Raw genomic sequence first — 25204 nt, forward strand, 5'->3', positions numbered from 1 at the left:
AATTCTGTTAGGAAGAAGGAAAGGGCAAATGGCTGTCAGTCAAGTCCAGCCGGCCAGCCACACTTACCCAGGACATACCTCCTGGCCTCCAGTCTCTGCTCTGAGGGACTGTCCTGGCCTCCACCTGATCCATCCTCTTCTCTCAGCGTCTCTGGGGAGACTTTCTACCTGTCAGAGACCAGCATCCCAGCACTGCTTTTCTGCTCGGGTCAGCACAGCTCCCACCAGCTGTGAATTACCCTTAGACAGGTGCCATAGCACCAGTGTCTGATCTTCCCAGCATCTGACATGGGGATGCTAGTGGCTGGGAGCGGTGAGGGAGGCAACCTCAGTTCCCGTGGGAATGGTGGTGAGGGCCTGCCTTACCTCACTCACTCAAATGAGCTAATCTTGTGAAAGTACTTTGTAAATTGCGAGGAGTAACATGACAGATCGGGATGATGACGGTCAGAGAGTTTGGGGGACACCTGAAAGCTGAGCCCATCAACTCGCTCATCTCCCTCTTTGCTGGGAAACAGCAAGAAGAGCCTTCCTCTCTCCCCAAAGTGGCCAAGAACATGGGTCATGAGGCTTCTGAGGCCACATGGGCTGCCAGGTAGCCCAGAGCTACCAGCCCTCAACCCTTACCCAGGCTGTTCTGCCCTGGCACCCCCAAAGGAGGAGAACTTTCCAGGACTACACTTTACTCCAGCAAATTATTCTCTTTTCAGATGGCTTGGGATCAAAGCCATGTTGCTTTGCTGCAGTCTCTGCATATGGGAACTAGGCCAGCAGGACCCCTGGAAACACTGCGGGGGGTGGGAGGAAGGCTCTCAGGAGAGGCTGCAGGGCTTCTCGCCCGCAGCGCAAGGTCACTGCGGGGCCCCACTCCCTCCAGTCCTGACGCTGGCCCCTCCCAAGCCCCTCTGCCTCTCCCCCACTGGCTCTGATCCATCGCCCATGGTGTGTCACAGCGGAGCCATGTAGGGAGCGCTTAGATGAACATCATGGGTTTTAGTGTCCAGTCCCCGTGGCTGATTACCATTCAGCAGGGGAGAGCCACCTGCCTAAAGAGTGAGGTGCTCAACTGGACCTTTATGTCCACACCCTTCTTTGGAGAACAGAGACCAAGGTCTTGGCTCTACCCCCAAAGGGTCCCCGTGGCACCAGCAAACTCATTCCTCCACTCTGGGCCCAAGTTAGCTCTAGCTGTCATTCTTCAATGTGGGATATTACACAGTTCCTAAGGTTGGTGTGTTTCATATTCAACGGTCATCATGTTGAATTGAACCTGCCTTCTGCTGCTGCAACTCCCCACACTTAGGCCTACTCCAGGTCCCCCTGAGTCTCAGGTTCTAGGCCCACCTGGCAGAGTTGGGCTCCTCGGGGCCTCCCAGAGGCTGGTGGGAGCCTGCAGGTTCCAGTCAGTGCCCAGGCCCCAGGACTCCCTTCCTCTGAGGCCCCGCCTCCTCTTGACAGATTTTAATGAGAATGGCTTCATTGACGAGGAGGACTTGCAGAGAATCATCCTCCGGCTGCTCAACAGTGACGACATGTCAGAAGACCTGCTGACCGACCTCACCAGCCATGTGTGTGCCCAGGGCTGCGGGGCGGGGCGGTGGGTCTGGCCATCACCGGAAGCCTCTTGATGGCAGACGAATGAGGGGCTCTGGTGGATGCACACTTGCTAGAAAAAACTACCCCCAGTTTCTGTCCTTTCTCCAGGATCATGCCTCCCTTCCTGGGTCCCCAGAGCAGTAGCCCAAGCCCCCCATCCAAGGGGCCCTCCCACCAACATTGTAGCCACTGCAGGCAGGTGGGCCAACAGCAGCACAGCCTCAGATGGACACGTCACAATGTCCCCTTCCCCACACTATAAGAGCACCACACAATGCCCAGATGGCCTCAAGTGACCGTCCAAAGGACACGAAGACAGCCCTGGGCCCATCTGTCCTAAGAGCACGAGAACTCTGGTCTGGATGGGAACTAGGAGCAAAAATAAAACCACGAGGGCTCCTGGCTGCATCCCACCCTGGCTGTGCACCTCGCAGGGCAGTGCCCCTGCCTGTGACTGGGTGACAGGAGCGGGTGGGGGATGTCACCCTGTCCATCACCCCCACATCCGTTCTCACTGCCAAGTTTGTGCTGGAGACACCAAGAGGACTCTTGCCCAAGATGAGCTCAGCCCACAAGGTCCCAGACAGCACTGCACATAACCTCATCTCTCTGCACCTCTGTGTCCTTGTCTGGGGAAGGACTGGGGGTGGGAGTGGGGGCAGGGAGCGGAGAACCTGCCCCCAGGGGACTCTAGGGATGCTAAGCACCGGGCAGAGAGCCTGGCTTGTGGTAACACTCAGCATGTGGTCCCTGCGCCCCAGCCCTGCACCCCCATCTCACTTTCTGATACTCTGCATTCTGGCTCCTTTTGCGCCCCTGTCCAGGTCCTGAATGAGTCCGATCTGGACAACGACAATATGCTGTCTTTCTCAGAGTTTGAACACGCGATGGCCAAATCTCCAGATTTCATGAAGTAAGGTGTTCTGGAGTGGGGGGGGTGCCCAGCCTAGTCGGGGGGACAGGAAGCTCCCTGCCCCCAGTCTCCCTGAGACAGCAGAGCACCTCAGTCTTCCCAATGAGGTCATGAGTTTCCAGGGCACTTTGCAGATTCTTTCAGAATCAGCAATACTGGAACTTCTGAGAAATGAGGTAACCTGGAAAGAGACAGGGCATGGGGTTTCAAAAGGCAAAGCGGAGATTGCAGTTCAGGCATTGCAAGCGATGCGGGTGGTCCAGACTTCAGGTGCTGTCCATCTCCAGCCAACGCAAAGCCCACTGGGCTGCAGGACTGACCTGGGAGTCCCCTTTGCCACTGTTAGTCCTGCTCCCCTCCCACTACAATCTCCAGTGGCCACTAGGAGCTGGGGACTGGCACCAAACCTGGGTGGGGGTGGGGCAGACAGTGACTATGCCAGTGATGGAGGTCAGAAGAACTCAGGTGGAAAGGGCCCATAAGGGTCATATCTGCTCCAGACACTTCTGGACAATTGGCCATCTCCATATTGGCTGTGTTTAACAGTTTCATTTGGGTCCCTCCAGCTGTGGGAAGTACACCACCACTGAAGGCAGCCCATGTCGGGAGGACCAGCCTGGTTAGGGCAGTCTTCTCGCACTGAACTACATGTTTGCCTGTGTCTGCTGTTCCTGCACCCTGTTCCGCCCTTGGTCATCAGCCGAGGTGACAGCAAGGACAAATGCCCCTTCAAAATGGTTTAACCAATCAAAAATGAACAAAACCAGCTAGGCCTCATGGAGCACCCGGTTAGGAGCCCGGAGTCTCTGCCTCTGTCCTCAGAAGCTCTGGTCTTTGCTTTACATGCAACCAGAAATCTCTGCTTTGCCAGGCATGAGACCAAATGTGGCCTCCCCACAGCGGTCAAGTTTATAGCTCTTTGGTTCCCAATGACTCTCAGTGAATGTCCCTCGGCTCTGACTGAATTCCCAGACAATCTGATTGGCCAGTCCAGGCAGGTGTCTGGCCCTCTTCCAATCACCTGGCTGGAGGAGATGGCCCTTCCTTCCAACATGGCTGCTCAGGGGCTCTTTTAGAGAAAGACGGTCCACACTTGGACCACCCTACTTGATCCTCTTCTTCTATAACAGCCCAGCACGCAACTGAGGCTGGAATCCTGTCTGCCTTGAGCTTTCCACTGGCTCCAGCATCACAAGGTTGTGACAGCCTTAGCATTCTGGAGCTGCTCAAAGGAGCTTTAAAGAAGGCTTTGGGGTGGCTTGGATTGCTGCAAGCTGACCATCGCTCAGACAAAGGGACACAGAGGTGTGAACCCAGGAAGTAGAGGGGATTTTCAACCTCAGGCTTGAGGTGGCTAATGGAATTCCTTCTTTCAGCTCCTTTCGGATTCATTTCTGGGGATGTTGACGTGAACACCAATACCTGCTCTGATGGCCTTGAAGGGGACCCCTGGAACTTGGAATTCAACCCTCTGCAGGCACTAAAGGAAATCTGACTAGAAGAATGACTTTGTCCCCATCCCTCCCTCACTTCTAGAATTTTGTTTATTCAATAAAGCAAAATTAAAGCTTTTCCCTTTTCCCATCAGTTCATCATATTTTGAATTGAGCTGAACATTATATTTTGAGTGCAAGGTCATATAGAAGTAACTTTTTATTAAGAACTGCTCATTCCAGGGCTTAAGTTTGCCAGTGTCTGAGATGTGCCAAGACTGAGATTGGCCAGTCTTTTTGAGGCCAACCCATGTCACAGCGGGGACCAAGCCAAACCAGATGAAATTCACCAGCAGAATATACATCTTTCCCTTACTTCCACTGGCCTCCCTTCAGCCTCTCTCCTTGCATCTCGGGTGCAGGCTGTACAGAGCTATGCGCTGAGCAGTCTTTCCAATTGGTGCCTGGCTTCCCAAGACATCTTGGCCCCACTTGACACCCCTGCACCCTTGGGACGTGACAGTATGTGACCAGCAATCAGGATTTATTTGCTTTGCCACTCAGCCAAACCCTTGAATTAATGTGGCCACCACAGGGACTCTCTGGAGCCCAGTTGGTTTGGGACACAGGAGAAGCCCCTTAGGGGGTCCATAAAAGCTGTCAGATGCCTACCTGATGGGCTTTTTTCTTGTTTTTTTTCTTGTTTACACTCTCTTCAGGGAGGAGGTGTCTAAAGACTGGCTTACAGGGGAAGGGCTGTGCTCACCTTCCCATGAACCTGAACCTGCTGTGGTCGCATTGTCTTTTGGGGAAATAAGAACCCATTTCACTCATGCAGGGGAACTAAGAGCCCTTTCTTAATGGAGTCCCTTGATCAGATCCAGGGGGTGCTGGGATGTTGGCATGCACCTGAGGCATGGGTACACACCTGGCCTGAGGTTGCTATCCTAGATCCTGTCTCTAAAGGAGTTCTTGTGACCTCTCCTGCAGACAGGAGGCCACCTAGGAGGTGGAGGTGGGGAGCAGCACCCTCCACAACCTGAGCCTCCACAGCCATCTCAGAATGTGAACCAGGAGCCCAGTGTCCACTCTGGGCTAGGGGCTCCTGACACACAGCGATACCTTAAAGATTGACTTGGCCTCAGGTCCTTCCCCTCCGTCACTTCTAGAAACAGTCCCGGGGCGATGCCAAAGCAGCCTGTTCCTGCCAGTCAGGGCAGGATGGAGAAAGTGGTTTCTTCTTTCAGACACCACAGGGCCCTCCGGGATCTGTGTCACCCCTGCCCCTCAACCCCCACTTGGACCACAAGTGAAGAGTGTAGGGGGAATACCAGCAATTGGGAGTCCGAAAGGTCTGGGTTCACATCCTGGCTGTGCCACTTCCCAGCTGCGTGAATTTGGACAGCTCTCTCCACCTCTGAGCCCCAGGGTCTTTATCAGTGAAGTAGGGACAACACCCCCTCTCTCCCAGGCTGTCATGTGAGTGAAAGGATGCTGAGCCAGGGCTCAAGTGGGATTTCCTTAGCATGTGACACCGGTGTGAGTGGTCCAGGACCACTACAACCTCATTCTCAGTCATGGCCTAACGGCCCTTGATTATCCCAGTGGAAGCAGACAGGAGGGCTCACTCTGCCTGAGTGCCTCAGGACCCCTGCAGTCCTCCAGGGAGAGGTGGGTGGGCCCAGCAGGGGGCTGACATTGCTTTTTGTTGGTGCTGACACCTGGGGGGAGCATCCCACAGGTCCCTCAGACCCCAAGCTGTGTGACCCTCAGGCACTGTCCAGCTGAGGCCAAGTGCTCCTGGGGCTCAGAAGAGAAGAACATGGGATGGTCATGGCTAAAGATTTTATTCCAGAAAGCCAACCTTGTCAGGGCCTTGGCTCTCAGGTGTCACGCTCTGAATTCAAAGTAGCAGTCCCGCCTCTGCCGCTCCTGTGGGGAGACCCTCTTCCCCGATGGGAATGTCTGGTAGGTCCTTGGGTTCTCAGGGGCCACTCTTAATAGATGCCACTTCTCCTTTGGGCTCAGAGGAGGCCTGGGGGGTGAGGGTGGAGCCAGTGTCATGCAGTGAGCCAGGCCACCAGGGTGGAAAAGGCCCATTTTCCAGCCCATGATGCTGGCTCTGCCGGCTGCTGGTCAGCTTAGCATCTGGTAAGCCACTCTGCACTCAAGATCAGAAGGACTTGTGTTTGCACAGAAGCTCAGTGGTTAAGAGCAAGGGCATCGGTGTCAGGAAGCTGGGATGGATTCCAACCCAGTTTCTGCTAGAAGTGTACACATGTAAGATGGACTGATGTTGGTACCTCCCTCCTAACTTTGCTTTGAGGAGTAAATGAAATAATGCATGCAAAGCACTAATAGAATGCTGAACAAGGAGCAAACACTCAACACATGTTCTAAGAATGTGCTGCAGCTACTGATGATGATGGTGATGGTTACGATGGCGATGGTAGTGGTGATGGTAATGGTGGAGAAGATGATGCAGATGGTGATGGTGGTGGCGATGGTGGTCATGGTGATGGTGATAACGGTGATGAAGATGATAGTGATAAACAGAGATGATGATGGTGGTGATAGTGATGAAAAGGACAATAGCAATGAACCTCAGGGAAGGACAGGGACGTTCCCCAGGCCACAGAGATGATCGGAGTAAAGGCTGAGTGCAAGCAATGACCCTCTTACTCCCAAACACCTCTTTGGTGCTCTGTGTTAGACATGAAGCCGTCAGCAGCAGCACGGGCTGTCAGGCAGTTGGAGAAGGGACAGAGCTAGGGCATCCTGGGGTGCCTCAGCTGTAGGAGATATAGATACTGTTCGGTGAGGTCTCAAGAGGAGACTTGTCCCCAGGCGAGGCCCCACAATGTCTCCAGGGATGGACTGACTCAGAGCCACCCCAAGGTGGTGAGATGGCCAATCTAGAATCTTAGCATTGGTGTTGGGAGATCTGGGTTCCCTCCGGTTCTACCTCCTACTAGACTTGCCATCTGTACAAGTCCCCGAAGCCATTACTAAGTCAGTTTCCCTCTTTAGAAAATGGGTCCATCTGTCCCACAGAGAAGAATCTGTGCATGCTAAGCTGCTTCACTCATGTCTGACTCTGTGCGACCTCAAGGACTGTAGCCCAGCAGGCCCCTCTGTCCATGAGATTCTCCAGGCAAGATTATGGAAGTGGGTTGTCATCTCCTCCTCCAAGGGCTCTTCCCAATCCAAGGGTCAAACTGGTGTCTCACGTCTCCTACATTGGCAGGTGGGTTCTTTACCACTAGCGCCATCTGGGAAAAATCTATAGGTGATGTTAAATTGTATCTTCAAAAACCATTAAACTCTATGGAAAGGGTTGCTGCTTTATCAGTAAACAACAATGGCAAGACTCGGGGCTCCTGAGGCAAGCAAAGGTCAGCATGGAGTTGGAAACCCAAAATCTGTCCACTAACCTTCCGATGCCCCCTACTCCACAGGACACCTCACATCACAGACTTCAGACCTCCCTGCCTGGGGGTCAGGAGGGAGATCAAGGAAACCACATGCCTGGGTTATCTCACAGGGCAGAGCTGGCCTTCCCTGGGAAAAGAAGCTCTCCCAATTAAAAACCGTGAGATACTTTCATATTTCTTAGATAGACTGTTGAGCTTTGAAAAAATATGGTCGAGTCCCTAGGAGTACCTTTCCTCTGAGTCTACACCAGGGCTGGAGATACAGTCCCTGTTTTGTGTAGTACTCTGTAAGTCCACCAGAGGGCAGCAGCTCCTTGCTGCACGGAGTGGCTGCGCCCGCGTTTGGACCAGTGTAGCTCCAAGGCTACCATGGCAGAGAAACGGTCCTGCAGATTCAGGCCAGCAAAGATGATGCGGTTTGCCGCCAAATTCCCAGTGCATCTGACCAGGCAGATGATCTTCCTGATTCCGCCCATTCAGGTTCCTGGCCTCCCCTCCTGAGGCTCACCCCCTAGCTCTGTTTAACTGTCACCCTGTGTGCTGCAGGAGTTAAAAGGTCTTAACTCGTTTCTCAGTCTGGGGGCCTGCAGTCCTGGCAAGAGCCGGTGCCCTGTGGACACGAGCTGGTGAATGCGCGGAGGAGGGGAGGGAAGGCACTCACAGGTCGGTGGGGATGGGATACCGATCCCACTCCTTCACGGGCAGCACGAAGTAGGGCACCCGGTGCACCAAGCCTGTCTTGTCTTGATAGTGCTCCCGATGCCGCTGCGCCATCTACAGTCCAACCAAGGAAGAGAGGACCGGTCGTTAGTGCGCGGGAGTGACCGCGGGCGCCTGCTCCCTCCCCGGCTGTACCTAGGCAGGGGCTGGGGTCGTCTCCCCTCATGCCCCCAGAGAAGAGTCCCCAGCTGGGTGCCTTCCTGAGCCCCAGTTCCTTGTCTGGCTCCTGGCGATAATGATACACCCCACACCAGCTGTGCCGGTCGAGTCAATGAGGCAGGGGACAGCAGAGGTGAGGTATGTGAGGCCCCACTCAATAGGCGGCCCAGGTAAGCTACATGTGCGCGCGCACGCGCGCGTGTGTGTGTGTGTGGGGGGGGGGGTCCGGCTCTTTGTGACCCCATGGACTGTAGCCTGCCAGGCTCCTCTGTCCATGGGCTTTTCCAGGCAAGTGTACTGGAGTGGGTTGCCAGAGTGGAGTGTCTCCCTTTCCCTCCCTCCTGGAGAGGCTGTGCTTTGTGAGCCAAGACAGTGGAAAAGGCCTTCCCTGGGCCCCACAGCACGGTTCCACAGCTCCTCAGCGTCTGACCCCATCAACCTGGCCATCTGTCCTGGGGAAGCAGCCTTCTCATGCCGTTCTCCACCCTGGGGACCAGGAGGCATCCGGGTCCCTGAAATCAGGCTAGGAGGGATGTTTGCAAAGATGCTGAGGGGCCATGAGGTTTCCAAGACCACAGCAGAGAGGGAGCCCTGGCCTCCCCGAGGTGAGAGAGCATCTGTGAGCCTGTGGCCCTCTGGAACCAGGTCTGGGGGAGCAGGATAAGGACAAAATGGGGGCATGGGCAGACACCCCTCCATCTGCCTCTCTTTCCCCAAGGGCAGGGGGGTCTGAAGTCAACTTGATGCGTTCGTATGTCCTAAGTCGCTTCAGTCAGTGTCTGACTCTTTGCAACCCTATGGACAATAGCCCGCCAGGCTCCTCTGTCCATGGGATTCTTCAGGCAAGAATACTGGAGTGGGTTGTCATGCCCTTCTCCAGGGCATCTTCCCCACCCAGGGATCAAACCTGCATCTCTTCTGTCTCCTGCATTGGCAGGCGGCTTCTTTACCGCTAGCACTGCCTGGCTCGGGCTCATCCTTAAAGAGCCCGTGAAGCAGGAGTTGGTGTTGGGTGGGCACTGGGATCTGGTGTACTGTGAAGAGTAGACTTGGGGCTGGAGCCTGGCTGGGGCTCTGCAGTCCTCAGTGTACGAGATTCATACTGTGGGTGAACCTTAGGGCTTTTGCTCAGAAAGGAGGTAAGTGAGGGCCCAGGAGGAGAGGTGACGACTGGGGGGAAGTGATGGTGGGAACACCCCAAAGGCTCCCAGCTCTCACAGCAGCAGGGGAGCAGGGGATGAGCCACTGGAGCCCCCAGAGTGGGGAGGTCAGATCTGGTGGGGGGGCGCAGTCAAAGAAACAGAGCACTGAGCCCCTCCACACTCTGGCTCTGCAAAAGCTAACAGAGGCATTCTGGAGGCTGAGAGTATCCCCAGGCCACCAGCCATCACTCCCTCCCCATGGCAGGGGAGAGGGGATGTGGGGGGAGTGGGGAGGGGGTGGCCGGAGCCCAGCCAGGACCACCCACCTGGTAGAAGTGCGAGAGCTCGGCCCAGCGGCTGCTATCCAGGTTGAAGCGGGTGTAGCTGGGGGTGTGCATCCAGCGGTCCCGGGTGAGGGCACGGTCCCTCAGCACTTGGGTGGGGTTCGGGGAGTAGATGGTCAGGAAGTGGCCGCCTCTGCTGAAGGCAGTGGAGCTCCTCCCCAGGGCTGCGTTGCGCTGGTCCTGGAAGTACTTGAGGGTGGCGGTGCCATAGGGGGAGCCGAAAGAGAAGGCCACGCCAGGAACGTGGCCTTTGTACCTGAGAGAGCAGGGCAGGGGGCGGTGGAGGGCTCCAGGCTAGTTCCTTAAAGACTGGGGGCAGTGGGCCCCGCTGGTCACCTCCTGGTCTCGAGAGGCTTCCTAAGGTGCCCACCCAGGTCAGGCCTCAGGGGAAGGACACATGAGAGAGATGCTGGGCCCCTACCTCCCCACAGAGATCTCTCCAGACCAGAGGCTCACAAGGGGTCCAGGACACCTGGGTCCAGTCCTGACCCCCTCAATGAGGCTGTAGACAAATCGCTTCTCCTTGACGGGCCTCCATTAATGGAGGGGTTGACTTGAAGGTGCGGAGGCCGCCTGCACCTCTGAAAAGATAGCGCTAAGCCGTGTCTGACTCTTGCGATCCCATGAACTGTAGCCTGCCAGGCTCCTCTGTCCATGGGATTCTCCAGGCAAGAATACTGGAGTGGGTTGCCATTTCCTTCTCCGCGGTTCCGAGGTTATGGCTGAAGGGGCAGGAGTCAGTGTGGTGAGGGCTCCAGCCTTCCAGCTTGCCTCCCAGCACCTCGGTCTCACGCAGCACCATCCACTCGGCCTGGAGAGCTCACCCAGCTTCTGGAGCTCTATCACCCTCTGTGACCAAGGGGGCCAGGGGAAGGGACAGGAAAGGGTGAACAGAGCCCCTTGGGGACACAGAGCAGAGCAGAACAGACCCAGCATGCTCAAGAGCCCTGGTTAAGGGAGACACACAGACAGAGAGCACAGAGACTCATTGGGGAGAGGGTGAGGAGAGTCAGTGACATCAGAGCGTGGGAATCAGATTTGGGGCAACAATACTAAGAGGTCAAAGCCTCCTCCCCGTGAGCACAGCTCCCCCAAATGCCCCCCCACCCTGGGCCCTCACCCTCAGAAACCTGGCCCTGTCCCCCTCCCACCCGGTTCTGTTGTTGGAGTCACTCTTGCGGAGCCGCTGATGGCCTTTCTGCAGCGCTGGACGCTGTGGGCCACTCTCGTCTTGAAACATCACTTGTGGTTTTTATTACACTGCTCTCTTGTTTGCTGTTGGTTTTCATCAACCTCTCTGTCCTTCTCATCATGTCCCTCCTCTGTCCACTTCCTCTGGGGTCTTCCTGGCCGCCTCCCCCCTACCCCGCCAAGTCCTCCTGGCGATGGCCCCCATGCCCTGGCCTTAACCCTCACTGGTGTGTGGAGGACCCCGGTCTACTCTCCAGCCCAGAAGCTCCCCCCAGGCTTCAGACTCCTGTGTATAGTTGCACACTCCACATCTCCCTGGGATGTCTCCCAGGCCTTACCTTCTTACCATCTTCACCTTCCCCAACACTCTAGTCCCACCTCAGTGAACAGCACCCTGCAGATGTCCAAGACCGAACAAGCATCCATCTCCCCCTGCTTCATCCCTCACATCCAATCAGCCGCTGAGCCCTGCAGCTCCAATACCTCCACCTGAGCTCAGGCTACCTTGCCTTTCACCTGGACTTCAGCAGGAACAGCCTCCCTGCTCTCCTGTCCGCTCTCATACCTCCAGCCCATTTCCCACACTTCAGCCAGACTTAGCTTCCTGAAGTCAAGTCCTTAGCGTGGCGTTCCAGGCTGTCAGTGACCTGACCCTTGCCTTCCTCTCCCTCTCATCAGCCACCCTACACCCTGGTTGTAGACAGCACTGCAGTTCCGAAGTGGAACTAGTCTCCCAGCTCCCTTTCCCCCTTTTCCTCTCACTCTCCCCACCGCCAGGGTCTTGCCCTGTGCCTCCTGCCATCAGGAATGACCAGCCTGCCCCTCATCCCCCTACCCCCCTCCCCCCACCGCTCTTTGCCTCCAGTACTGAAAGGTCCTTTAAGTCTTGTTGAAATGTCAGTTCTTTGAAGAAGCCTTTTCCTTGTCGCCTCTCCCAGGTGGGTCTGGGTGGCCGAGGTGGGTCCTGCTCCCTGTTCCCTCTGTGACCTAAACCCCCTCACCCTGTCCTGCTGCTGTCTGCTTACTTCCCATCCTCCTGCTAGACCGGGAGCTTCTCGAGGGTGGAGTCTGATCCCATCTTACTCATGTTTTATCCCCAGTTTTCAGAACCAGGTGAGGCACATGGTCTGGGCAGGAGATGTCTATTGAACTAACAGGTGAGTGGCTGACAGCCCGACAGAACCCATGACATTGGACCTACAGACACCAAAGGCCAGGGGCCACATTCCAAGGCCCTCTGGCGTGTCTCCTGGGGTCATTTCACTGCGATGCACCAAGTCTTACTTCCTCTCAGTTGAGCTCACTCCCCACGATGAAAACATTCACAGGGACGCCCTGGAAGCATGGGGAGGCTGCCAGGCCACTGCTACATCGAGGGCTTCTCCATTTCAGAAGCTCATCCTGCACCGGAGGCCAAAGCACAGTGAGACCTTTGAAGTTGTGCTTCAGTATGACCTCTGAGAGCTGCCCTGGGCCTCAGTCTCCTCACCAGGAGGATAGGTGTTAGCCTAGAGTTAGGCAGAAATGCATGATTGCATCTTTGGGTGAAGGGAGAGAAAGTTAAGCACGGTGATTACTGACACACCTTCCGATTGGCTTTCCAATCGGAAAGGTTTCCAGGTTCCTGGTCCTATCCATCCTCCGTGGCTCTACCTTCTTAGGGTCCTGCAGCATCTGAGGATGTCCCTGCCAGAGCAGGGAGCAATGAAGCCGCTGAACTGGAAGCAGAGGGGAGACACCCCCACTGGACTTGGGCCTTTCTCCAGCCTCGTCTCTCTTGTCCCTTGGTTTCTCTCTGCCCTGGGGTCCTAACCCTCTCCCTCCTGCTGCAGCGCCCTTCCTGCTGGCCCCACCTGAGTTCCCTGCTGGCAGCCATGTCTCTGGCCCTGGGAAGATGGTGGGGTGGCTGAGTGCTTGTGAGCCTGTGGGGCCACCTTGGCCACTTCCAGAATGGAGTCCTCCTCTTGACCCATGGCCTTCCCACTCCTGGGTCTGGAGCACCCCCTCCTGCCTCACCAAGGCCTCCTTCTTCCAATCCATCCCTCCCTGTCTCTCTCGGCCTCTGTCCATCCTCCCAGTCACCTGAGATCTCTCCTTCCTGAGCGTCTTCCCTTCTGCCTACAAACATGCAAAGCTTTGCCTAGGTTGCAAAACCCTACACTTGGCCTTGGTCTCTCTAGAGCTCTTTCTCTTCCTTCATTTCCAAATTTCTCCTGGGAATGCTCTGTACTTTCTGCCTTCATTTCTTCTGCTTTCATGCTTTTGTTGACCTCCCTCAGTCTGACTTCTGACCCCATCACTCACATATGAGCTTATACTTCTTCATTAAGGTCATAGAAGATCATCCGCTGGGAAGATGCATAATCTGAGGTACACAGTCCCTGAGAGTTCTTTGTTTTGTGTATGAAATGTAATAAAAATATCAGTTCAATCATCAAGAAGCCAAAAACAAGCAGTGGGGAGATGCTTCTTCCTTCATCCCGAGGAGTCCTTTGTGTAGAGGGAGCTCTTCCATGTTAGAAATGGAGGGGCATCTCCCTGGTGGGTGAAGCCCACTCTCCTTCCCCACTTTGCTTGGAAGCAAGGAAGCCCACCCTGCTCCTCCATGCCCTGTTTTGGGGGATGCACTCTGCCCCAGCCCTGCCATCTCATTTGAGGGTTCAATGTCAGCCCCATTCCCTAATGCCAGCTTCCCTCTTTTATCTTCTTTCCCAGGTGGTTCAGAATGCAGCAGATGAGAGGTGCTGTCCCCCACCAGTTGTTGCCAAACCCCAACACAGAGAAAATAAAGCAACAGAATGAAAATGAACACCCGTCTACAGCGTTCTGCAGAGAAGAGAGCACGACCCGAGAATATGGAACTGGCCAGCCCTCCAGGTGGAAAGGCAGCTGCGTGAAAGAACTCCGGAAATAGAGCTCCCAGCGCTCTTCCCAAGACAGTGTTCAGTGATGAAATCCTGCCAATCAGCGATGATTCAAAAGGGAAAAAAAAAAACACTCAGGAATGTAGAACCTCTGTTAGAATGACTGGTGGTTACTTCGCATCTGTTTAAGTGCAGAACTAGGAATAGCTACTAGGTGAAGGCTGGTTGCATAAAAGAATGTAAATGTTATAAAACCTGTCAAAGGAAAAAATAATTTAAGTAAGAAAAATTGAGGGGTGGGTGGGAGCAAGATGGGAATGCACTTAGGATTTTTAAAGCACAGCCAACCCATGGCATCCAAAATTGAAACACGTTGGTAAAAATAACATAATTACTCTAACCCCGTAATGGGTTTTATTCTCTCTCCCTCTCCTGTTCTCTCTGTTAGAAGAAACTTTTAGAAACAAATATCTCTTGTGATGAATTAGCATTTATCTAAAGTCTGTTCTTCCGTTTTACTTCAGTATCTTTCTCTTCAGTTGAGTTTGAGTTAGGTTGCATTTCATGCTTTTCATTTTAAAATAGTAGATATGTATGATCATCTTTTTATAAAATTGTTGTCTATCTTTCTATCCATTGTCCACACACCCATGCATTTAGCCTTCTTTCTGAATATATACGTAAAAAGAAACCTAAAATGAAGGTCAGGTTAATCCTAGGTGTTTGGGTTTGGGGTGATTTGTTGAGTTCCTCTTTACTTGAACAAGTAATATTTTTTAAGTGAGTCAGATGGCATTAAGAGTTACTCATGCAGCTCAATATCGAAACAACAAGCAACTCAATCAAAAAATGAGAAGACCTAAATGGCCATTTCTCCAAAGAAGACAATCAGGTGGCCAACAAACACATGAAGAGATGTTTAACATCACTATCAGAGAAGTGCAAATCAAAAGTAAAACGAGGTACCACCTCACACCAGCCAGAATGGGCACCATTAAGAAATCTGCAGATAGCAAACACTTAGAGGGTGTGGAGAAAAGGGAACCCTCTCACCCTGTTGGTGGCCATGTAAATTGGTACAGCCACTGTGGAGAATGGCATGGAGGTTTCCTTTAAAAACTAAAAATGGAACTACAATATGACCCAGCAATTCCACTACTGGGCATATGCCTTGAGAAAACCATAATGCAAAAAGACACATGCACCCCAATGTCCGTTGCAGTACTGTTGATAACAGCCAGGACATGGAAGCATGCTAGACGATGCATCGATGGTGAATGGATAAAGATATGGTACATATATACAATGGCATACTACGCAGTCATAGAAAGGAATGAAAGTGGGTCATTTTGTAGAGATGTGGATGGACTTAGAGTCTGTTGTACAGAATGAAGTCAGGAAGACAAAAACAAATATATATTCACACATATATGTGGAATCTAATAAAAAGTGGTACAGATGAACCTGTTTGCAGGGCAGGAATAGAGATGCAGATGTAGCGAATAGACTTATGAACACGGTGAGGGGAGAAGGGATGGGTGGGATGAATTGAGAGACTGGGACTGGCATATATACACGTGTGAAATAGACAGCTGGTGGGAAGGTGCTGTATAGCACAGGGAGCTCAGCTCAGCGATCTGTGATGACCTAGAGAGAAGGGATGGGGCGTGGGGTAGGAGGTTGGTTCAAGAGGGAGGGGATATATGTATACTTATAGCTGATTCACTTTGTTGTACAGCAGAAACTAACACAACGTTATAAAGTAATTATACTCCAATTTGGGCTTCCCTCATAGCTCAGTCAGTTAAGAAACTGCCTGTAATGCAGGAGACCTGGGTTCGATTCCTGGGTTGGGAAGATCCCCTGAAGAAGGGAATGGCAACCCACTCTAGTATTCTTGCCTGGAGAATCCCATGGACGGAGGAGCCTGGTGGGCTACAGTCCATGGGGTCACAAGAGTTGGACACGACTTAGCGATACTCCAATTTAAAAAAAAGAGTTACTTTATCAGGAAGCCACTGTGTGCTGGTGAGATGCTAGGTGTCGACAATGCGAAGGCTGCATCCCTCAGCCCACCTTCATCACTCCTACCCCTCACTCGGTGTTTATTGATTCCTGGAGTGGACGTGTGCGCATAGAGGTGGTCAAGGATCCAGCGCTATTAAACATGAGGAGGGAAGGCCCGTTCCCATGGGCAGGGGTGGGGGGGGGGGCGGGTGTTGTATGGGAGGAGAGCTGGTGGAGCTCCATGAAGGGGTCTCCATTGGCGGAAGCTTTGCAGGAAACCTCAGCGGAGGGGAGGACAGACCCAGATCTGCCGCTCTTCCCCTGCTCTTCTACTAGGCGCTGGTGTTGCCCCAGAGTCCTTTTCTCTCTTCGGGGACCCACTCCCTCTGGGAGAGCTCATTCTCATTAGACGTCCAACACCAGGGACACCCAGATCCATGTCTCCAGCTCCGATCTTTCTTCTGGCCACAGATCCACACATCCAGGTGTCCACCGAGGGCTTGCCCGGGGCATCAGACTCAGCACAACCAAAACTAGCCTGCTGTTCCTCCTGGCTCTCCTTGTCCTGGTTAACACCACCTCCATCTACAGAATCCCCCGGAAACCAGGCCTCACCCTACTAACTGCCACATTGGCCTCTCTGCCAGTCCTGCTTCTGCCCCCTCCTTAGGGATTTCCCACAGCCCTCCACCCTCCCAGGGCTACAAGCCCTCCTCTTTGCTTAACTGGGCAGCCTCGGATCTTGTAGTAAGTCCCCTTGACCAGCGGTCCCCAAACTTTCTAGGACCAGGTACTAGTTTCATGGAAGACAATTTTTCCACAGACAGTTGCGATGGTGGGAAGGGGGGGTTCGGACTGATTCCAGTGCATTTCATTTACTGTGCACTTTATTTCTATTATTATTGTATCACCTCCACCTCAGATCATCAAGCATTAGATCCCGGAGGTTGGAGACCCCTGCCCTAGACCCAGGCTCACCCCCTGCAGCCTGTCATCCACACTGATGACAGAGGGATGCTTCATCATGAGATCCCCGTGGTGCACCCCCTCTTCTCACTTTCCTAGAGGTGCCCTATGCCCTGGACACGTCACTTACATCCCTGGGCACCTGCATGCTCTTCAAGCTTTCACACACATTTCCCCACCTGGAAGGCTGAATCCCTGCCCAACCAGGTGGCTCTCACCCTCACTCTCAGAGCCAGGCTCCCTGTTGCCTTCCCTGACCACCTGCCTACCCAGCATCTCTGCCCCACAGAAGGATTATGACCCTTCATCCAGCTGGAGGTCCACATTAGCTCATCTCCTCTGCTAATGTGAGTTCTCCTTTACCCCAAAAACCTACAGTGCCCCTGACCCATGACAAGTGCTCAATAAATGTTCACTGGGAGAAGCATAAGTCCAGAAGCTGGGGGGAACCATGTCCTGGAACATCGGGCTTCCATATGCCAAAGGCACACAGGCACAGAGCATCCCGCCGGAGGCGGGTGTGCATCTCAAAGAAAGGAGCTTTAGAAAGGTGACGTGTCTTCGTGATTCTTCTCTCTGCCACTCTCCTCCTCTGCTCCCTGCTCTCCCACCTTCTCTGAATGCCAAGATATTTGCATCCCAATAGAAGAGAAGCCCTCTCCTCTGCAGAACCTCCTAAGGTTCTGCCTGGATTCTGGATTTGATTCAGCTCCTGCTGCTCTGGATGGGGTGTATGAGGTGTGCCCGTGCATGTGTGTGTGTGTGTGTGTGTGTGTGTGTGTGTACGCACACATGTGCAGGCATATGCACACGGTCATATTTATTTAGCTCTCAGGGGGTACACCTTGACCAGGTCTATGTGCCCATTCTCTTGCATTTGTGACCCATGAGCATGATCGCCCAGTTCCATGGTAGAGCCGCATTTTTGTGGAGTGTATGGTGGGCCAAGGTGGAAAGAACAGACAGGAATGGTATGTTTCACAACTGGGCATCAGATGGTTCCTACAGCACCGTCGCACCTCCTCCTCCTCCTCCATCCCTGCCCCTCACCTGCCTGCACACCACATAAGCTTGGAGACGGTGCTCAGCCTGGTCCACAGCACAGGCCTACTGTGGTTACTATGTGCACAGAGAGCCATCCCTCCCTCCCTCTTGAGACCACTGCTTGGCCCCACAGCTAACATTCAAATTAATTACCGTGCACCATCGGGGATCCCATGAGCAGTTTATTAACTAATTAACTTGTAACTGTTCAGCGTGTCCTCATTCCATGAGCACCCTCTTCCCCACATACTTCCTGCTGAGTATGGTTTTGATCAGATCCCTCCCCTGGGCAACAACCCTCACGGTTCCCCATCACCTGGGAAATGAAGTACAGACTGGGCCAGGTGCACAAGGCCCTGCTTGACATGGGCCCTGTGAGAGGTCTTTCCAGTCCAATCATCCACTTCCTTGTCCCAGTGTGACCAAGCAGGACCCTATGGGGCTTTCCTAGGACACAATCCCCCCACCTCGATCCCCCAATCAGGTCCTCTGCCTGCTATTGTCTGTAGAAAAACTGTAGCTTCCTAGGCTTTCCCCGAATTAAAAAGAAGAAATTTCATCAGAGATGTGAGAAAATGCAGAAAGAAAGGGAAACGGTCAGGCAAGACAAAAATAATACTAGTTCGGCCCTTAAACAAAGTCAAGCACCTCTAGTTCCTCCTCAAGGACTATAGATAATATTCTAAGCCATGTCCTGTGAGCCGTGGTACAGATACTGAAACACCCACCAGACGGAAAAAGTTAGTTGCATGCTGCCCACAAGTGTGTAGACCCCAGACTGGTTGGAACCAGAAGGTTGATGATGCTGACTCCTGATTACCTCACTACCAACCAATCAGAAGGATGCCCACAAGCTAATCAGGCACCCCACAATCCTCCTCCCTCACCCTGTCCTTAAAAGCCTTTCCCTGAAAACCGTCAGTGAGTTGGGAGCTTTTGAGCACTAGCTACCTGGACTCCTTGCTTGGTGCCCTGAAATAAACTTGGCACTTGCCTTCACCACAACCCAGGTCAGTAGGTTACCTTTACTGGGCACAGGCGAGCAGACATAAGTTAGGTTCAGTAACAGCTTTGCCACTCCAGGCAAATAGGCCATTTTTTGCTTTCAAAGCATATCCTGCTGGTACCTCCAGTTCCTGCCTTTCCCCAGGGCATCCCCTCCATCCAGAAGATGCTTTCTCCTCTCCCCAGATTCTGATCTTATCCATCCTTCAAGGTACTTTCATGTATCCCCCTTCCCATCAAGCCTCTTCTGACCCACCCATAGCCCATGCCCATCCCCACTATTGAACTGTCTCTCTTCTTCATGCCTCTCTTATGTCTCAGCCCACATTCTGCTGTGTTGTAAACATCTGTGCCCTGGTAAATTCTTCCTTTCTGAATTGCAAACTCCACGGGGAGAGAGGGCTGCACTACTCATACTTGCGTCCCTATATTCCTGGTACTCAGTAGGTGCTCCGGAAATATTTGCTGAATTGATTACCAGCTACCAGAGGCTCAAAAAAAGACTTCGATAGGGTCACAACTTCTGCGGCTGAGGCAGTCCTTGTCCTCACACACTTGATGCCACCAGGGTCCCCACAACCCAAGCAGCTGTGCCACATTCACGCTCAACCCTCACTGGGGCTAAGCTGCCACAGGCAAAAAAAAGCCTTGCGTCTATGTGCGCAGGGTTGCTTCGGTTGTGTTCAACTCTTTGTGACCCTGTAGACTGTGGCCTGCCAAGCTTCTCCATCAGTGGGCTTCTCCAGGCAAGAATACTGGAGTAGGTTGGCATACCCTTCTAGAGCACTGTAGTTCCTGCTGCCCTAGCTGCGAACTCCCCTGTGTAAGCTGCCAGAGCCCCTGCGATCTAAGGGGCTGCACCATCTCCACACCTGGTCCTCACTGGGGCAGACCCAAGTCCTCCAGGGCAGCCTCAGGAGCAAACCCCAGTGGACGACCCACATGCAGAGGTGGAAATAAAACCATAATTGAAACCCAGGGGCAGTGTGGCTAAGGAAGAAGACCCAAAACCTTCCCACCGGCTCTACAAGCTGCAGATTAAATCCACATGATCAACTAGGCAGATTCCGTGCCTATGGAATATATAAAAGGACATTGAGAGCTCCTACAAAAGAAAACACACTTGTTCTGATAGCTGTGGACATTAGAGGCAAGAACACACAGGAGCAGGACCAGATTCGAGTCTGAGCTTTCCCGACAGCAGGTCCAGAGACCAGCTCAGTGTTGGAGGGCATCCTAGGGAGATAAGGTGGACTATGACTCCCAGGGAGGGAAAGGATGCTGACAGCAGAGACTCAAGAAAAACATTTATTATTCTTGTGTTTTGATTTGTTCTGTAGTTTATTTTGGATTTTTTTTCTTTTTTTTTCCCTTTTTTTTCACTTTTATGTATTTATCAATTTATTAGCACTATGAAATCTAATTAAGCTTTTGAGCTTTTCTTTTAAATCACTTTTTATTGGTGTTATAAACTTCTGCCTCTACGTTGGCCTTTTGCAGTTCTGTGGAGTTTTCCTTTTCCTTCTTCTTTTTTTTTCTCTTTTTTTAATTTTTAATTTTTAAAATTTATTTATTCATGCTTGAAGCCTTATTTATGATTCACTTGTTATCACAATTTCTAGATCAATCACAGGACAGGGCACTCAAGGGAACTGCAGATAAGTGGTATGGATAGAGAAGCGTCCTAGGATTGCTTCTGAAACATGCAGCTTTCCTCCCTGCAATCCCAGACTAGGGGAGCTGTGGGGGAGGGTTAGGTTCCAACGAAGACCGTGGTGGGCTTAAGAAAAAAAACATATCAATGTATAAAATCAAATTTCATGCTAAACACCCAGAATATGTTGTAAATACCACTATCCAAGGCTGCAAAGACGGTTTTGAACTAAACCTGTATTCACACCAGACTGAAACCCATCCAGGGCAACCTCCCTCCCCTCATTTGTTTGTCTTAACCCAACATCTGGCCCATCCCAAGCACTCAACATGTCTTTATCAAGGGAATGCCCAAATGATTGTAAGGATTAATAGGAAAATTCTTATTCACCTTTTCTTAAGACACCAGGCTTGACTTCAGAAAACAACTGTGACCTCGTAAATCAGCTTTGCCAGATGGGAGCCAAAGCAGCTTTTGAGTTCCCCAAGAGCCAGGAAAGGCTCTGTCCACAAAGGGGCTGGCTTAAAGCTACAGCGCCTGCCCCTAGTCACTGTACCACCTCTGTGTGCAGAAATGACTTGAACATCACAGCTCCTCCATGTCCTGCTTATTCTGCTTCAAGACAATCCAAATGTCATCTAAAATAAACAGTGGGACCTCTTCTTGATTTTGTGGTTATTTAGTTTGCAGAAGAAAGCCTGTGTTTTTTCACCCACACGGAGTTGGTGACTGCAAAACTCTCAAGACATTAATTTCATTCATCCATTCGGTTGGGATGTGCAGACACAGTGCAGGTGGATTCTCAGAACCCAGCCCCCATCCTCAATGCTCATGTCGACTGGTAGGAGAGAGAAGACCGTCTCACACCTTGGAAAAGAAGGTCGGAAGTGGAAATCTCACTTTGGACCAGACAATGGAAGGGAACAGTCAGACTTGCACCTTAGAGGTTTGGAGTGTGAAAACATCGTGAGCAAGGAAAGGTAGGCTCGGCCCTGCATCCGACAATTCTAAAGGCCGGGAAGCTTTCAAAGGCAGCATTCTTCGAGGATTAAGTGAGATCAGTGGGAGAACCCACGATGTGTCCGGATTCTTTCATCTCTGCTTCCGGGTGCGCACCCGCAGGCATCCTGGATGCCCGCACGGTGCTGAGGGACAAAGAGCTCATTTCCTTCCCCAGGACACATCATCCTCTTGTTTCTGCCCAGCGTCTCCAAACACCAGCCCCACAGGCTGTCTTCCCCTCCTCTCCCGGATCCGGACCCCATTCGCTGTTATCCCGGGCAGACGGCATGGAGCCCGCTAGGTACGGACTTCCCACTGAAGGGTAACTGGAGAGCCCCTGCCGCACCCAGACACTGCATGGTCTGAGAGTGCAAGGCCCTGGGGAGACCACCCCACCAAGTGAAAACTTGGCCCAACCTGGTTCCTTCAACTTCAAACTCCGCGGGGGTGGAGTTTCGAGGCGGGAGGAGAGTTTTGTGAAGGGAGGAGAGGAGGAATGCCCCCAGGGACTCAGACCCCCAGCCCCACCCCAGGTTCAGGCGGGGCTGACGCGCGGCGGTCTTACCCGGGCATGAGGCCGGGGGGCACGTAGGCGGCATTGAACTCTGTCAGTAGGGTGCCCGCGCTGCGAGAGGCCATGATGGGGGCGGCGAGCGCGCAGCGAGCCCGGGCGCTTCGGCCCCACGGTCAACAGCACGGGTCACCCGGCAACCGTGCGCCTAGCAACGCCAGAGTGGGGCGTGCGTGTCCGGGGGCCCCGCAACCCTCTCGCTGTCCCCTTCTTGGAATAGCCACGCCCACAAGATGTCCCCCTATCTCCACGAGCTCTCTTGTGTGACCCCAGCAAATCGTCGCTCCCACCCAAGCCTCCGTTTTCTCATCCTTGAATGGGTGCATCTTGCGGCTTCACTGCCGGCCCAGATGCGTCATGCTACGATGCCAGTCCCAGACGCAGGTGGAAATGGCGCACAAAGCCGCAGCCGCAGCCGCATCGCTGCTCTGCCCAGCGCCCCAGTGGCCATGGGGACCCCAAGAGCCGTCGCATCCCAAGGTTGCAGGCTGCGCCTCAGTTCCATGGGGCCTCCAGAGGGGGCTTCAGGAGTGTGTTCTGCTTGACATGTTTGCCGAGGACTCTCTGTAGTGTAATGTGTGTGTGTGTGTGTACACGTGCGCGCGCACATACACACACAAACGTGCCTCAGAGTGAGGGACATTTTTCTCCTTAATCTCTTCTTTCTCCCTGGGAAGCTTCATCTCCTCTCTTTCCTCTCAAACTACCCCACAAGCGTGGTTTACAGGGGCAAAGCCAATAGTGAAAAGGTCTAGAGTGCGATTCATATTTGCCCCATCTCTACAGTTCAGTCCCTCCTGTGAATCCAGGGTTGGGCCTTGCCCCAGAGAGCAAAGCTTCAGAAGGCTGGGGTGAGGTTTCTCTGTTATAGTATCAGCCCCCACCACCCCGTGACTTTGGTGCCCCCACATCTGGATTTCTCCAGTGACCCTCACACAGCCCTGGGCCACATGTAGGGCAAGGCGGGGGGCCTTAGGTCTTTAGTTGGGGGTGGTGCTGCTGAGTGTGATGACAGACAGCCTTGAAGGCGCCAGGCTCTTTGCATCTCACCCCCAACCTGCTCCCCAGCTCCCCCTGCAGCAGGCCGGGAGTCAACAGAGAGTCTGTGGTTCTGCAGTTTAGCTCGTCCAGCACAATCTCACTTCATCTGTCAGATGAGAGGTGTTCCCTTCATAGTTCTACTCTGTCCATGGCAGCTAATGAAAATGTCAGCTTCCAGAATCCTCAGAAGGCCCTCTGGGACCAATGACAATGGAACTGGGGGCCCCAGGCTTCCAAGAGGTCCAAGAGCAGGAAACCTGGGGCCCAGGGAGAAAAAGGAGCTGAAAGGAATGAATGGTTGCAAAGGAGGTGGAAGAGTCTCCACCCATCCTCCAAAATGCAATCACATCTGTTGATTTCTAAATTCTCCATGCAGAATGTGGGCTATGATAAGAACAACATTCGTGAACGTTGTAAAAGAACAGCAATTGGTGTAAGGTGTCACACTCCAGGAAGGTGGTCCTAATGACCCCCACCCCCAGACAAGGTCCAGTGCCCACTCCCCACCTCGATTCACAGCTTCTGAGCTGATTCCGCCCGTGGACCCTTTGCCTGGGTTTTATGTGCCTATGTTCTCTTCCATTTATCACTTTTGCTTGAGGGCCAGTACCATATCATATGCACGTCTGAAACCCCCGCACCTGGTATTAGGAGTTCAGAACATGTTCACTGAACAACTTTTTACTAGAAAGTGAAAGTGCAAGTCACTCAGTCATGTCCAACTCTTTGCCACCCCATGGACTATACAGTCCCTGGAATTCTCCAGGCCAGAATACTGGAGTGGGTAGCCTTTCCCTTCTCCAGGGGATCTTGCCAACCCAGGGATCGAACCCAGGTTTCCCACATTGCAGGTGGATTCTTTACCAGCTGAACCACAAGGGAAGCCCAGGAATACTGGAGTGGGTAGCCTATCCCTTCTCCAGCAGATCTTCCCAACCCAGGAATTGAACTGGGGTCTCCTGCATTGCAGGCAGATTCTTTATCAACTGAGCTATCAGGGAACTAACAGTCAGCCCAATGGGTAATAGTCAGGAGAGTAGAAATTAAAAAGTGGGCTCTGGCTTAGGTATCAGAAGGGTCAGTGGCTCAGCTGACAAGTACTCTGTTCTGACCAGGTGGAATTGCTACAGCTTTATAGATATGGAAACTGGAATTCAACAAGGCTCCAGGCCTTGCTTAGGGCAAGTTCAAGGACTTTTTCCTAAAGATGCACAGGTCTATAGGAGGCCTCATGAAACTCAGCCCCTTCTTGAGAACCTCCAGAGGGCCTAGGGAGGGGATGGACATTTTTCCCCTGTAATGCACCTGCAAACCTTACAAAGATCACCTGTTAGCCTTCGGGCTGGAACATGCTAATGAATTTACTTTTTTTTCAAAAAGAGACATTCAACATCTATTTAATTAGACATTCACTTTTATTGCATAAATACAATATTCTAAAATATTTTTTAACTCAATATGACTGGATAAAAGTGAGAAAGGAGAAGAATTTGAGGAAGGGAAGAGAGAGAAGGAATTAGAACACAAAGAAATAGAAAAAATAAGATAGAGCAGGAAGGAAACACCTAGAAGGAAGGAAGCTCTTGCGACATCCTACAGGTCACTTGGACTGTAGAATTCGAAGGGAGTAACCTCTTGTCACATGCTGTAAGAATTTAATATTTCTTTGTTTTTAACTTTTTGACTGTTCAGTTAGGTCACCACGCTCACTCTTTTATCCTGTCAACAGTCACTGAATAGCCTACCATCCTCAGAAGACTGTGCAAGCCTCTGAGGCTGCACAGGGGCAGCGGTCCAGGGTCTCCCAGCTAGGGGGTCGGGGGAGGTAAGTGGAGCAGCTCAATGAAGCAGTGGATGAGAGGGGGTAGGGGCATCACAGACAAGGACCGAGCCAGCTCTGGTGCCGTGCGGCTGCAGAGGCACTTTCAGCTGAGTCTAGCCGAGAAGCTAAGGGTACAGCAGGGCATTCCATGCACAGCAAATGTAAGAGCAAGGGTGCAGCTGGCCTTGCAAAGGCTCCAGGCTCAGGGATTCCAGCCTCCAGGGTCCCTGTCCCCCTGAGCCCCTCCTGGGTGTGCTGCTACAAGAAAGGAGGGCCAGTTCTCCTTTGGTCCTTAG

General features: G+C 52.7%; 2 protein-coding genes across 2 annotated transcripts in view; one reads left to right on the forward strand and one right to left on the reverse strand.

The window, feature by feature from the left end:
* The window catches only part of CIB4 (calcium and integrin binding family member 4), a 68512-nt gene extending 64470 nt beyond the window's left edge, over positions 1 to 4042 (forward strand). The window contains exons 8-10 of the mRNA XM_055539145.1: positions 1459 to 1568; positions 2421 to 2509; positions 3886 to 4042. Of these exons, the coding sequence (XP_055395120.1) occupies positions 1459 to 1568; positions 2421 to 2509; positions 3886 to 3916 (230 nt within the window). The 3' untranslated portion in view covers positions 3917 to 4042. The remainder of the gene's footprint in view (positions 1 to 1458; positions 1569 to 2420; positions 2510 to 3885) is intronic.
* Positions 4043 to 5832: 1790 nt separating this feature from the next.
* CIMIP2C (ciliary microtubule inner protein 2C) lies at positions 5833 to 22113 on the reverse strand. The gene is made up of 4 exons (XM_055539146.1): positions 22040 to 22113; positions 9724 to 9997; positions 8038 to 8150; positions 5833 to 5977 (listed from the first exon to the last, which is right to left on the reverse strand). The coding sequence occupies exons 1-4, from the start codon at positions 22111 to 22113 to the stop codon at positions 5833 to 5835; spliced, it is 606 nt and encodes a 201-aa protein (XP_055395121.1).
* Between the last annotated feature and the right edge of the window lie 3091 nt (positions 22114 to 25204).

The sequence above is a fragment of the Bubalus kerabau genome, chromosome 11 (assembly GCF_029407905.1).
Source record: "Bubalus kerabau isolate K-KA32 ecotype Philippines breed swamp buffalo chromosome 11, PCC_UOA_SB_1v2, whole genome shotgun sequence".
NCBI lineage: Eukaryota > Metazoa > Chordata > Mammalia > Artiodactyla > Bovidae > Bubalus > Bubalus kerabau.